Source organism: Myotis nattereri (assembly GCF_964212035.1).
Source record: "Myotis nattereri genome assembly, chromosome: X".
Taxonomy (NCBI): domain Eukaryota; kingdom Metazoa; phylum Chordata; class Mammalia; order Chiroptera; family Vespertilionidae; genus Myotis; species Myotis nattereri.
In genome coordinates, this window is record NC_138078.1 from 10,671,005 (window position 1) to 10,685,470 (window position 14,466).

The window sequence follows — 14,466 nt, forward strand, 5'->3', positions numbered from 1 at the left end:
GATATAAATTCTTAGCCATTCTGGATATTCCTAATTAGTTAAGGAGGTTGAAGTATAAAAGGCTATTGAGCAAACAAAGTAGTGAAAGGCTAGTTTGGGTTGTCTGATTTGCCAGTTGTTGGCAGACAGGATTCATAAAACCCCTTATTTCCTGTAAAGAATTCTATTAACACTTGTAATTCAGAAATGTCTTTTTGTTTGGCTCACAAGTTTGTTAACACTTGGTTGTCAGTTTGTTTCTTTGAAACCAAGTTGAATTGACCAAATTGAGTGAGCTAGCTGGCTCCATGAAAAAAACAGCTTCTGTTAGTTGGTAATTTGTTTTTTTCCTGCCTGGCTCTAGCTTTTGCTGGTCACTGGGTTTAAAGCCAGGGCTTTTGCTTGGCATTTGACATTACTCTACTGTGTTCACCAAAATTGGTGAATGGACCAGTTGCATTCGTGTGGAATTTGTGGCACAAATTTCCAGCATTTTCATCATGCATAATGCTAGACCCAGATTCTTTACTGGGCAATGTCTTGTGATTATGATTCAAACATACTTTTCCACTTTGCTACCCTTGAAAACCTGCTAGACTTCTTTGAGTACCACCAAACACAGTGTCTGGATCATTTTCCCAGCAGGAACAAATTTTTGTTTTATTGAACTGGTTCATAACCTAACTGCAATGTGGAATGAGGATACGACAGCAATTCCTGGTACAGCCCAATTTAACTGCTCTCTCTTACAGCGACTAAAACTAACAGCATGGGAATGCTTAAAAGGTTGAGGTTTTAACAAAGCTGCATGACATCTGCCAATTTTTCCTAATGCAGGGAAAATTATTAAGAGGGCAGCAGAATTTAACTGGCATCACTTGCATTGTGAACATTGGGAGAGTTTGGGTTTCTTTTTTTATTGTTTTATTTCTTGGGGTTTTTTTTGGGGGGGGGGCGGTTCTTAGGGAGGGTTGAGTTTTGGTTTGGTGTGATTTGCTTTTGTTCTTCTCTTGGGTGTGGTTGCATATCTTAGTTAGGCTTATTGGTGTGCTGATTGAATCTTTGTCTATATCCTGCTCTAGCTGTCCAATTCTGAAGGCCCTGATCTTCTGACATTGCAGAAAGCCATTCACTCTAACACCACAACTGGCAGACCAAAGGAGTGGCGTCCTGAGAAGATCTCTGATCTACAGCCTCAAGTAAGTGGCCCATGCATCACTCCTAGACTCTTAGACTGCATATTGAAGGGGGCATAGTTGAGAAATTTAGCCTGTCAATGTTTCAACAAGTCTTAAGATCTCCCCAGAATATCCAGGTGTATTTTGGGGGTCCAGATGGATCTTGCATCAGTGACCTTTGTCCTAGGAAAAAAAGTGATCTTCCATTAGACTTCACCTAGCTGGGGGTTGGGGTGGGGATGGGATTAAGGGATTAATAACACATGGCCCAGCCCACGAATACTTTGTGGCCTAAGAGAGATAGAAAATCCATAAATAACCATAATTGGTGATAAAAAGTGAGGTATGCCATAAAATGTAAGAGTAGGTGAGAAGAGGTAGTGGGAAGATTTAAGGTTTCATTAAAGGTGGTAGTATATAAATTGGGCTTTGAAAGACTGATACAATAAACTTTCTTGAAAGAATATTAAAAGTTTTGAAATCCATACTATATTTTTTAATATTTTTTGTTGATTTCAGAGAGGAAGGGAGAGGGAGAGAGAGATAGAAACATCAATGATGAGAGAGAATCATCGCTAGGCTGCCTCCTACACACCTCACACAGGGGATCGAGCCCACAACCCAGGCATGTGCCCCAAGCGGGAATCGAACTATGGCCTCTGGTTCATAGGCCTCCGCTCAACCACTGAGCCATGCAGGCCAGGCATAGGCTTTTTTGTTAAAGAAAAATAACTCCAGTCTTGTCTGGAAAAGAAAAAAAGAACAGATAAGGTTGGATTAGGCCAGGGGTGGGCAAACTTTTTGACTCGAGGGCCACAATGGGTTCTTAAACTGGACCGGAGGGCCGGAACAAAAGCATGGATGGAGTGTTTGTGTGAACTAATATAAATTCAAAGTAAACATCATTACATAAAAGGGTATGGTCTTTTTTTTCAATAGTTTTATTCATTTCAAACGGGCCGGATCCGGCCCTCTGACCGTAGTTTGCCCATGGCTGGATTAGGCCCTCCTTCCCCCTAGGGCCCACCCTCTCTGGCTCTATGAATTCATCTCAGATCTGCTTTCCAGTCTACCCTACACACACTCTCATCTTGTCTTCCAGAGCCAGCCATTAAAATCATTGCGCAAGCTGTTGCATCTCTCTTCAGCTTCCAATCACCCGGCTGCTGGGGACCCGCGCTTCCAGCCCTTAACACCTCAACAAGTCAAAAATGCCTTCTCAGAAATTCGGATTCACTCCCTGGCCCAGGCCTCTGGCGCGAGCAGTAACATCCGGCAGGAGCCCACACCAAAGGGCAGGCCAGCCCTTCAGCTGCCAGGTCAGATGGACCCTGGTTGGCACGTGTCCTCTGTGACCCGGAGTGCCACAGAAGGGCCTTCCTACTCTGAACAGCTGGGAGCCAAGAGTGGGCCAAATGGGCACCCTTATAACAGAACAAATCGGTCTCGAATGCCAAATCTAAATGATTTAAAAGAGACGGCCTTGTAATGTGTGCTTGGGGTGGGGTGAGGGTGGGGGTGGGGGCAGGGGGCGGGGGGAAGCCAGTTGGGAGGGGAGGGAAGGGGTTGGAGGGTGGGATGGGAAATGGGCTGGGCCAGAGTGGTAAGCCAGTATTTTCAGCTTTATGAAGGCGTGTGCAATATCGTATGTGAGGAGCCATCTGGCTCCTCACGGCCACAAATGCTAGTCAGGGATCTTAGAGTCACAGGAGTTCCTTAGGGATTGCCAGTCTCCATGGGTCTTGTGTGAGCATGGATAGGGTATGCCATTGAGGAAGAAGACATTCTTGCCAGTTTCTCCCCTACATTTCAGCTGTAGTGCAATCCCTGTTAAACTTGGGAAAGCCAGGATATGTTCTGGCACTGCAAGGAAAAGAAAAATCCGTGTTGACTGATGCCCTTACCACAGATTTTTTTCTGCCTAGACTAAATGTGGGGTTTATTGTAATCCAGGAGTATCCCTTTGAAGGGTTAGCAGATGAACTAATTGTATGTCTTAAATTGTTTTCTAAACTTCCATATTTGATAGGATTTGTAACATTTATTTATAATTAATTAATATTGTACTGTTATAATCATACCTTTTATGTTACGTGTAAAGTTATTTTGAGCTGTTTGGAACATTGTGAAGCAGTGGGACAGCTACAGTAGTTTCTATAAAAACTAAACAGTAACATTTATATATTGCATCAGGAGTACTTTATTCTATATATAAATATATATATGATAAATATGTGTCTGTTTTATAAATATAATCATTTAAAGAAAGTATCGTTATGACACTCTGCCATATTTTTATACATTTGTAATATGAAGTGAGTATTATACTTCTTACCAAGGGAGTTGAATTGTGGCTATATGTGACTGTAACAGTAGGAACCTTGCTCAACTTTTAGGCCCCAGCAGTAGCTTCTAGATATGCTCCTTGGTAGCAGATGAGATGCAGCATCTTCTTGCAAACCCACAGGGGAAGAAAGTGGGCTAGACCAGTGAGAACTCCGGCAGGCCTTGTCTCTGTCCTCACACAGTTGGCTCCTCTTCATGTCCAGGGGCATTCCTTGCACCTGAGGGAGAATAGATCCAGGCTTACTCATGGTTCTTTGTAGAGAGAATGGGCTCTTCTACTTAGCATTAGTGTAGAGCATTGACCAAAGATTTGCCAGTGAACATTCCTAGTTGCAAGGTTGTACGAGGCCCCTGTCTGCCGACCTGGCATACCTGCTCTATGCTCCTAAATCCTGTGCACTGTACCAGAGACTCGGTGGGGGGTAGAGGGGAAGTATATGTGTGGCATTTCTATTTCTAAATACTTATTTTGTTACTGCTCTTTACAAGATATTTAGGAGATATTTAAAAGGCTTCTGAAGCCATTCTAGATGTAGAGGAAATTGCTATACCCACTTTTTCTTCCTGGGACCATCCATATATAACAAGGTTAGCGCGTGCGCGCACACACACACACACCACACACAGTCAGAACAGCAATTATCTTTCTCTCATTTGATCTCCTCCAACTCCCAAGTTGCTCCCAAGTTTCATCAAGGCCTTTAGCCAACACAGGTCATAGCCCCATGTCTCTGGGCCATCCTTAACAGAAATCACTCAACACCATCATCCATCAAGAGCATTAGATTTTTAGAAGTAGTCTCCTAGCAATAATATTTTTAAAGGTCCCCTCCTACCCCTCAAGGAGGTAATGTCTCGGTAGTTAGTACTTGTCCCAGGATTCTGAGAGTGTCAGCCTCTGAATCAAGTCAGCTGTAACTGAAATGTGCTATTACTGTTCCCCCGCCCCCACGATTTTGAGAATTATAGTTCTGATGATTATGAAGATTATAAAGAAAATGTCTTAGTTTCTTTGAAGCTTAAATTGTGTGCATATTGCATTTTATATAACTACTATAATGATGTGTATTGATTATATATAGAGGTCATTTTAAGGTGCTTTTTATTTAATTTAATAAGTGTAATAGGCACTAAAATGCAACTCAACTGGGTACTATCATTGAAACAATTTGATTCAAACTAATAGTTTGCATGCTCTTTGGTTCCTTTTATATCTTGTTTCTTTCACCAGTTCAATACTGTTCAAGTAGCTCTGAATTCTGGCTTTTCCCAGGCAGCTGCTCAGTTATATAAGTGATGTGGACCCTTAGCAGTTTTGCCTGGATACTAATGACTCTAAAAGGGTGTGAAACTCTTCTTTTTCATACTAGATCTGTACCTTGTATTCCCCCTTGCAAACCAGAAACACATTTTTTCCTCTGGAAAGACTTCTCACTGTGCTGTGTGCTTAGGACTGCGCAGTCAACATTGCCATGTGCGGCATTGGAGGCTCGTTGTCACCTAGCGGCTGGTTTCCCATGTTTTCATCCTTGCTAACACTGGGATCTCAGATGTTTGCAGATCATTTCTATTCCTGATGGTTCTTCAAAGAAGGGCTAGAATTATTGCCTTCTACCTAGAGCAAAAGTAAACCTAAATGATGAAGAGTCAATACATACTTTTCGTACATTCCCAGATTTGAGCCAGATAATATCTACAGTGTTTTCAACTCGTGTTTTTGAGGTAGCTCTTTTATCCTCTTCTCAGCTTTTGTCCGTTTTGACTTTTCATTGACCTCAGTGAGTTGTAAAGTGAACTACAATCTGCATTTCTAGCATGTATAATGCTTTTCCTACTCGCACAGGGGAATAGTCATTTCCTCTCCAATCTAATGGGCCCTCTCTTAGCTTTTAACTGTTATGTTAATGGACCTCACAGAGATTGCCATCCGTGATAAGGACTTGATTTAAAGTCATAAAAGCTGGCATTTTTCTTTAGGAAGGGAAATTTTTATGGCATCTGTGCTCTGTTATCTGCCCTAACTTCCTAAAGAATAAAAAGATTGAATGAAGGCTTATCAATTACTTTGTTGTATGGAAGTATCACTGATCTCCTTTTGAAAAGAAACTCTGCTTTGCTGGTTTTCTACTTTTGCTTTACCACCATTCTCGTTTTTCTTCTCAGAAGTTCTAAATGAACTTTCAGTGAACCTTGTTTGGTCTCAGTCTGAGTTTAGCCTCTCTCCAGAGCCCTGGACCAAAAGTAGTCCGCACTAAGGGGCTCAAGAGAGCTTTACAGCAGGGGTTCTCAATCAGGGCCGATTTTGCCTTCTGGCAGCAGTTGGCTCATATGTGGTTATGATAACTGGTGTGGTGGGGTGCTACTGGCATGTAGTTAGTAGAGGCCAGGGATGCTGCTACACGTCCTACATGCACAGGACATCCCCCCACAACAAAGTGATCCAGCCCTAAATGTTAGTAGTGCTGAAGTTGAGAATCCTACTCTACCATATTCAAACCCCTGGAATCTTATTGTTTGTTCCCATTGTCTTGGGCCTGCTAAAAGGTGCATCCTTTGGGAGGAGACCACAGTTACTTTATAGGTATTTGAGAACTTAAATTCTAGGTCAGCATCCTTAGAAATTTTTTTACAGAGCCATGATGCTTATGTTAGAAGTAAGCAGCAGCCTGGCAGATTGGCACGTTTTTTACCAAGTGCTCAAAGGTATCCATGGCTTTTAGCTGTGTCTCCCCCCAAAAAAATGTCTTTGTTTTTCATTTAGGTCATTTAATAGCTCTTTACAAATATTGGCATATGACAGACCAATTAGAAGCAAAAATTTCTGTATTGGTGGTTGTGATATGGCTGTTATAGGAGTATTTGTGCTGTACGCTTTGGTCAAATCTGTTTTCAAACCAGCTTTACAACTCACCATATGCAGTTGTACTTTCATTCTAAGCTCAGAGCTACGCTGGTTAGTTTCTAGTCACTTCATGTATTATAAAGTATGTTGTGGTTGTAGAGTTAGCCAGTTTAGCATGTTCCTAATTGAAAATTAGTGGACTTCTCTAGGAAATGCTATCCCATTTTCCAGTCCCAGCTCCTTAGTTAACATCATAGTATCCTCACTTCTTAAACTAGTTTTTAGAGTAAATAAGGAAAAAAGCCATTTATTTTCTTCTAGCTGTGTATTGAGAATGACTCGTAAGTGTACAGCTTTTTTTAAAGGCCAGAGGATTACTTTTGAAGTGTGTGGAAGGCGCTGTTTATTTCTATTCACCTAGGTCCTGGTGGTGACCCAACTTTCAGCAAGGGCAGTCGCTCATTGGGACTTAATCCTAGAGCTCAGCTGGGACTCAGAAATCTGCATATTCTCTCCTGATCAGAACATTGTTTCTGGAGAGCACTGCTTTTATATCTAGAAGTTCGTTACTTCCTGCATTATAGTGGGATATTGAGCTCCATGTGAGCACTAAGATCCACAGACTCATGCTTTTATGAACTGGGAATGTGGTATGATACACTGAACCAAGTCAGAAAATACTGAATTATTTCCTTACCTCCTTCAGTTCATCACAAATAAAGTGTGTAGGCAGAGAAAACTTATTTACAGTTAAAAACAAATGGTTTCTTTAAAGGGGGCAGCAGAAAACACAATGTCCTGTCGCTAATCCCCAGGGCCAGAATCTCACAAGAAGTTTCTCTCAGAGACTTAAAGGGCCAACTTACAAAACAAAAACTTGTAAGTGGTTCTGATTTTATTTTCTTTGTGTCTTGACCAGCTGAGATATAGGATACCTTGAGGTCTGATTCAGCTGGATAAAAAAAAATCTGTCTTAGAAACCATAAGTAAATACAAGAAAATGAAGCTGTGATAGGACGAGTCCCTCGTCTGTCTGTATACACACATGTGGTGAAGGTAAGGTGGCTAGGAAACTCTGGGCCTGCTGCCCTAATCTACCCTATTTCTTCTTTTTTAACTGAATGTACTATAAAAGATCACAGACTTTGTGCCAAGTCAGTTACTATGTGAATATTCATTTCCCATAGTGCTTTGTTAATTCATCAGCATTAGGCCTGGTCCTGACTATATCTTTTTTCACTCCAGGCACTGACCCACCTTTCTGTGTATTTTCCTATAGGCTATTAAATATGATCACGACCTGCCTTGTATTTTCATTCATTAACTGTTTACTCCCTAATTTGAGGGAGGTTTGTCTTTTTGTTTTGCCAGAAAAAAAAAATTGTAATAGTTGCACGTTGGATTTCTAGGGCCAGAGAGCTGTGTCAGTGAAACCAGTTTCACTTCTAAGGCCCTTCATTACCGACAAGGTTAAGCTCTCTGAACCCCATTTGATCCTTGGGTCATATTTTGATCCTCCTTTGGAATCTGAAAAAAATCGGTCTCTGTGTTGTATGCAGAATAGAAGTTGCCTTGTTTGTTACTCTTCCAGCGCAGAGTATCAGGGAGAAAGAGGCCTTATCTGTTCCTCCATCCCCTCCATTTTGACAGACTGCTAAGAATTCCTCAGGACTTCCTTTGGTTTGGGATTGTACTTTCCCAAAAGCCTGATGTGCTTCATTTCAGGCATAGACAAGTTTGTCCTAGTGTTCTGCTTCAGGGTTAATCAGACGAAACCCAGGAATAGAAAAGGTAGATGCCTTGACTTTTGTCCCTGTTGGGGGATTAAAGTATTTATTGCCAGAGTTGTCAAAAACTTCAGTTGCAAAGCATTCAGAGGTTCAAGGGAAAAAAAAAAGATACTTTTCCTTCTGGAGAACTTTGAAGTTCTCCATGATGGCTTAGGTTTTCCATAGTGGAAAGCAACGTTTGTACAAAACCCATTTTCACTAGAGATATATGATTGGTTATATATAGTCCTCTCGGTCTATTTCCCTCTCCTTGTTTCCTCTTTGGGCACTGATGGAATCAGGCTGGAGGGGTAATGCTGTGAATGCAGGAAGTTAATTCTCACCGTAAACTTGGATTGATTAACAGAAACAATTAAACCAAACAAAATAGTGGCCCCTACTTCCTATCTCCAGGAATTGCTTTTGTGCCATTTTAAATTCAGGTAGTTATTCTGTATATACTTAGAAGACTATTCCGAGCTTCTTCAATCTCTAGGAGGTTTGAAGGTGGTATCTGGGAAGACACAGGGCAGGGTAACTTTGAGAACCCTGCTCATGCATGAAAACAAATATAGGTATAAGTCAGACTGATGTAACATCCAAATTTGTGGTAGTTGAAGAATCAGTGGAAATTCTTAATTGCACAGACTTTATAAATCCATAATGCAAAGTGTAATTCCATACTTTTTACTGTGGCAAGTGTGTGCTGTAGTGTTAACCTTTTTAATTTTTGAATCCAAACTGAATTTAAAGTGTTGAATATTTAAATTCCTCACAAGCTAATTATGAACCATTTGTAAAATGTTTATATAACTCTTTGTATCATGTGTTCCTACATCTTATCAAGTTTTTTCTGGCATGTATTCCATTCTAAACTTCTGTAAAATTTCTATTGTTGTTGTAAATATTATACAAATATCTATTCCGTGGTAACCTAAATTATCAGCATGAAATGGTTAATTTTTACTGAGCACAATGTATTTTTGAATGGATCTTCCCAAATGTCTTTAATAAAATGCAGATTTTGCACTGACTGAAATGATTGCCAGGCCATCCCAGTCTTGAAAACTGTTGTCCCTTGAGTTTGAAAAGCAAGCTCTTCAATTAGTTCCTTCTTTGTAAAGAACTTGTTGGAATTCAAATGAGAGAAAATGGGCCTTTGAAGTTGGAATCAGTTTAAGGGACCGAAATCAATGTAAAGGAGGGCAAATCCTGTTATTTAATGATGTTGATTTTTTTTTGTATTTATAAAGCTTTTTTCCCCTTCTGTTATTTTGAAAACTGGTTTCTTTTACACTTGAGTATTGTCTCCTTTGCATGTTCCTAGTCGTTCACTTGGTGGGTCTTGGAGGATGGGAAGAGATGCCAGCCTCCTGCTCAGTGCCATGGAGAAAGCAAAGATGGAGAACTTAATAAGGGTTTCTTTGTGTTTTAGAGCAGGGGGTTGGCAAACTTTTTCTGTAAAGGCCCAAATAGTAAATATTTGAGACACTGTGAGCCATAGGGTGTCTACTACTCAATTCTGCTATTGCAGTGCAAAAAGCATTTGAAAATGATGGGTGTGTCTGTGTTCCAGTAAAATTATTTACAAAAACAGGCCAGGCGCCAAATTTACTAACCTGTAACCTGTTCTTGGCCTTCACTTTTGTCTCTGAGGATAAGAAGACCTAATGAGTAAATGCTCAATCAGGGAGGAAAGAACTTAAATTTTGAAATAACACATCTAACTATTCTCCAACTTTCTTTATCTTCCTAAACAAAGGACATTCTTATAAGCACTGTTATCGACTTCTTTGCTCTAGATTTCTCCTTAAGTCATGGAAACCAGTGATTTCAGTTATACTTTTTATCAAGACATAAAGAGTATCTGGGGCTTGTAAATTTTTTTTTTAATTTTCATATAACTATGGGCACAATGCCAAGTGTTTTGCTTTTATTAATTACATTTACTTTTCACAGCAACACAATGAAATGGGTTGTATACCCATTTTGTAGATGATGAAACTGAGGCCTGTGGGCTTTACATTAACTTGTCCAAGGTCAGCCAGCTAGGATTTAGAGCTTAGTATGTTCACTGTAAAGCCCGTCCTTCATCACTACTAAATAGTGCGGTTGCTGTGTCTCCATGTATAGAAACTGACATGGGTGATTCCTGTACCACCTTTCCTCCCATCTCACAGCAGGTGGTAATTGATTTGATTTGAGAATATAACATTTCTTTGAAATAGATCACTAGAGGTCCAAAGACTGGTTAACTGGTTAAAAGCACAGGATCTGGAGTCTGCTTGCCTGAGTGCAATCCTATATCTTGTATGGCTTTAAGTAAATTACTTAATTTTTCTATGCCTCAGTTACCTTATCTTTAATTGGAAATAATAAGAATGATATCTACCTCATAGGGTTGTTTTGAAGGTTTGATGAGATGATACTTTGCAAAGCACTTGGTAGATTCTCAATAAACGTTAGCTATTACAACATTATTGCTAGTATTTGTGCCCTAGTTAGCAGCCCTATGAAGTTGAAAAGGAAGGTCACAGAATTTTGATTGCCAGCTATGGAGAGCTCATTAAGCAAGCACTTCAGATACATTTATCTTATTTGATCTTCACATCAGCCCTGTAACACTGTCCAGGTTAAGAACCATTGTGACTTGAAGTTACTTATAGTTTGGAGCTACTCTTGGATCCTGGGGGAAACAACAGCCCTTACAGCTGTACATTTGTCAGCGGCCCTCAGCAATTGCAGGTATTCAAAAAGGTGGGCTTCTGGCAGTGTCTGTTCAAAGGCTCACTTTAGGTGTGCAATATTCCAGGTTCTGAGACTGGATTCATAGTGCCATCTTTAGTTTGAAATACCTTTGCTATGTCCAAGTGACCCCCTCCCTCACTGAATACCCAAATCAGTTCAGACCTTTTTCTTTATCTTGGCAAAAGTAACTGCCACTTTTTATGTTCATAGCATTTAATTTAGCTGTTTTTAAATCTGCAATATGTTTTGTATATTTTACCACAATTTAAAAAAAATCAACAAGTGTAGACTACACTGGCGTTTCTGAAAAGAAAAGTAAACATGTTAACATAAGGTAATAGAATGAGTTTTTGCTACACTATATATTTTTTAATTGAAAGTTTCCCCCACAAAGGAAATAATGCTGCAAATATAGTACGTGTTTAGTAGCAAAATTCTGCTAGGCTTCAGATGTCCCTCGATAAAAGTTTTATTTTTATACATTCTGGCATGAATTCAATGAAGTAAAAAATCATATGCTGTTGTAAACAAATTACCTGCAGATAAACATTTTACGGATTTCAGTATCTCATTGTTTATTAAATTCTGAAGTATTGAACAATTTCCCTTGTGAAATCTCAGCTGACTTCTTTGCAGAAAACAAGTTGATCCTAAAATTGATATGGAAATTCAAGGGACTTAGAATAATCAAAACAATCTTGAAGAAGAACAAAGTTGGAGGACTCACATGGTCTAATTTCAAAACTTACTACAAGGGCTACCATAATCAAAACAGTGTGGTGCTGGCATAAGGATGCAAACAATGAAGTTGGACCTCTATTTCAAACCATATATAAAAATTAACTCAAAATGGATCAAAGATCTAAATGTAAGAGGTAAAACTATAAAACTCCCGGAAGGAATCATAGAAAATCTTTATGATATGGATTCGGCAATAGTTTCCCAGATAAAACTCCAAAGCACAAGCAACTAAAGAGAAAAATAAATTGGATTTCATCAAAATTTTAAAATGTGTGTTTCAAAGGACTCCATCAAGAAAATAAAAAGCCAATCCACAGAATATGAGAAAACATTTTCAGATCATATGTCTAATAAGGGAATTGTATCCAAAATAAATTTTAAAACTCTTACAATTCAAAAAGACAGCTGAATTTAAAATGGACAAAGAATCTTAATTGACGTTTCCAATGAAGTGCACAAAGGGCCAGTAAACACATGAAAAGATGCTTAGCATCATAAGTCATGGGGAAATGCAAATCAGAACCACAGTGAGATACGACTTCATATTCCCCAGGGTGGCTATAATCCAAAAGACAGATAATAACAAGTGTAGAGAAATTAGAACCCTAATAGACTGCTAGTGTGAGTGTAAAATGGTATAACCACTTTGGAAAATCGTCTGATGGTTACTCAGAAGTTTAAACAGGGTTATCATATGACCCAGCAGTTCCCCTGCTGGGTATATAAACCCAAGATAAATGAAAACATGACTACACAAAAACTTGTACATAATTGTAGCAACATTATTCGTAAATAGCCAAAAAACGTGGAAATAATCCAAATGTCCATCAACGAATGAATAAATATAATGTGGTCTACCTCTATAGTGGAATGATATTCTGCTATAAAAAGGAATGAAATATGATATATGCTACAACATGAACGAACCTTGAAAACACCACTAAGCGAAAGAATCCAGACAGAAAAGACCACATATTGTGTAAGATTCAATGTCTAAGAAATGTCCAGAATTGGCTATTGAGACAGAAATAGATCAGTGGTTGCCTATGGCTGGAGTGGGTAAGTGGGTTAGTGGGGTGATAGCTAATGGGTGTGGGGTTTCTTTTTGGGGTGATGATTTTTTAATTGTGATAATGATTGCTCAACTCTATACTAAAAGTCACTGAATTGTACACTTTAAATGGGTGAAATTTGTATGGTGTGTGAACTTTATCTCAATAAAGATATTACCAAACAAAAATATTCAACATGAACAATTATTTGGAGAACCTTTATCCCTGCCTCACACCATTTCATTCTTTTTTCATTTTGACTCGACTTACCTCCTGGGTCCAGAGTGCCAGTTGTAGAGGGCCTGAACTTAGACTTTTCTCCGACAGTGCATGTCATGATAAGAGTTTATTCAACTTTCCCAGATAGGATATCCAGTCAGGTGTTCTGTTCAAAATGCATTTATTTGTGTGTTCTAAGACCAGAGAAGGATTTTTCCCCACCATGAATTGATTTGAGAGCAGATAGAGCAGGGAAGAGTGTTTTTCCAGGTTCAAATATACAGCATGAGGAGAAGAAAGAGACTGTGTTAAATATGAAACTCCTCTAAGCCCAGTGACACCAGGGAAGAGATTGGGGATTTTAAGAGGCTGCTCACTCACAGAGAAGGTGAATGTGATGTCTAGAATCATGTTAGTGTGAGTCCAGTCACTCAGCATGGTGTTTGAAAACAGTAACTTGGAGAAATGAGCTGCTAGCAAAGGGTGTACTGCATCAGGGCCAGGATAGTCAGGTTCCCCAGTCTTGTTGAAGGGCCCCATTCTCTGATTCCACCCCCTCTCATCTCCTCCTTTCAAATCCTCTCCTGCCCACCTGCCATGTCATTAGCCTTTCCCAGGGAAGAACCCAAAAACTCAGACTGAGCTATAAATGACAAGGGAGTCTTAGACTGTCTTCCCCAAACTCCCTGCTTAAGGAGCTTCTCCAGAAGGAGAAGGCCACGCCCATTCCTTCACAAGGAGGTTGCAGTCAGGAACAGGCAGGTTTGTGTGTTGCAAGGCAAGGTGTCAGAAGTTGGAAGGTGGGCTCACCAGGGGTGTAGTCACATCTCCCTTCTTAGGACATAGGTTCTGACTGCTTCCTACAAAGGTAATGGGCTCAGCTAATGGGCCTCCTCCACGTAGCCAGTGATAGCTCCTGGGCCAACTGTTTTCAAAGTGTTAAGCTTGTTGAAAACAGTAGCCCTAAATAAAGGGAACTTCTGGTATGTTCTGGTCATTTGGCGTTCCTATATACAGTGGGGCCTTGACTTACAAGTTTAATTCATTCTGAGACCAAGCTCGTTAAGGAGCTCATTAATTCAAATTACTCTATCAACTCAATGCAAAAAATCGGCCGAGAGACAGCTGGTATCTCAAAAAACTCGTTAGTCGGGACACTCGTAAGTCAAGGCCCCACTGTATAATGAAACTGCTATTTACACGTGCAGCCTGAATGGGCTGTATGTAATGGGAGCTCTGGAACCCCCCAGTCCCGGTGAACATGGGGGTAAAAGCTCAGCAGCTGAAGCCCTTCTGCCTGGGGCCTTTGGTCTTGTATGGCGCTCAGGAAACTGGGGCACAGGCTCACACCCACTGGACTCATCTCACCGCCCAATCACCCTGAAATCTTTCACTCTGTGTCCCCGGTGCTCTACAGTCCTCAATGGTCATGATTTAATCAAAACTTAGAGAAAGCTCACACTTGCTCCTCCTTTGCATTCAAAGCCAAGCTTTATGAAACATTATGTTCCTGTTTTGAATAAAGCAAAAGAAATTTCAAATGATCAGGGCTGCTTTGTGTTCCCTTGGGACTCCACCTTTCACAGTGTTGC

At 40.1% G+C, this 14,466-nt stretch overlaps 1 protein-coding gene across 2 annotated transcripts in view; it reads left to right on the forward strand.

Moving 5' to 3' along the window:
- The window catches only part of CDKL5 (cyclin dependent kinase like 5), a gene marked incomplete at its 3' end in the record, with an annotated part of 164,163 nt that extends 161,517 nt beyond the window's left edge, over nt 1–2,646 (forward strand). For both annotated transcript variants that reach the window (XM_081081897.1, XM_081081896.1), the window contains 2 exons: nt 1,062–1,178; nt 2,260–2,646. In XM_081081897.1, the coding sequence (XP_080938023.1) occupies nt 1,062–1,178; nt 2,260–2,646 (504 nt within the window). The remainder of the gene's footprint in view (nt 1–1,061; nt 1,179–2,259) is intronic.
- Between the last annotated feature and the right edge of the window lie 11,820 nt (nt 2,647–14,466).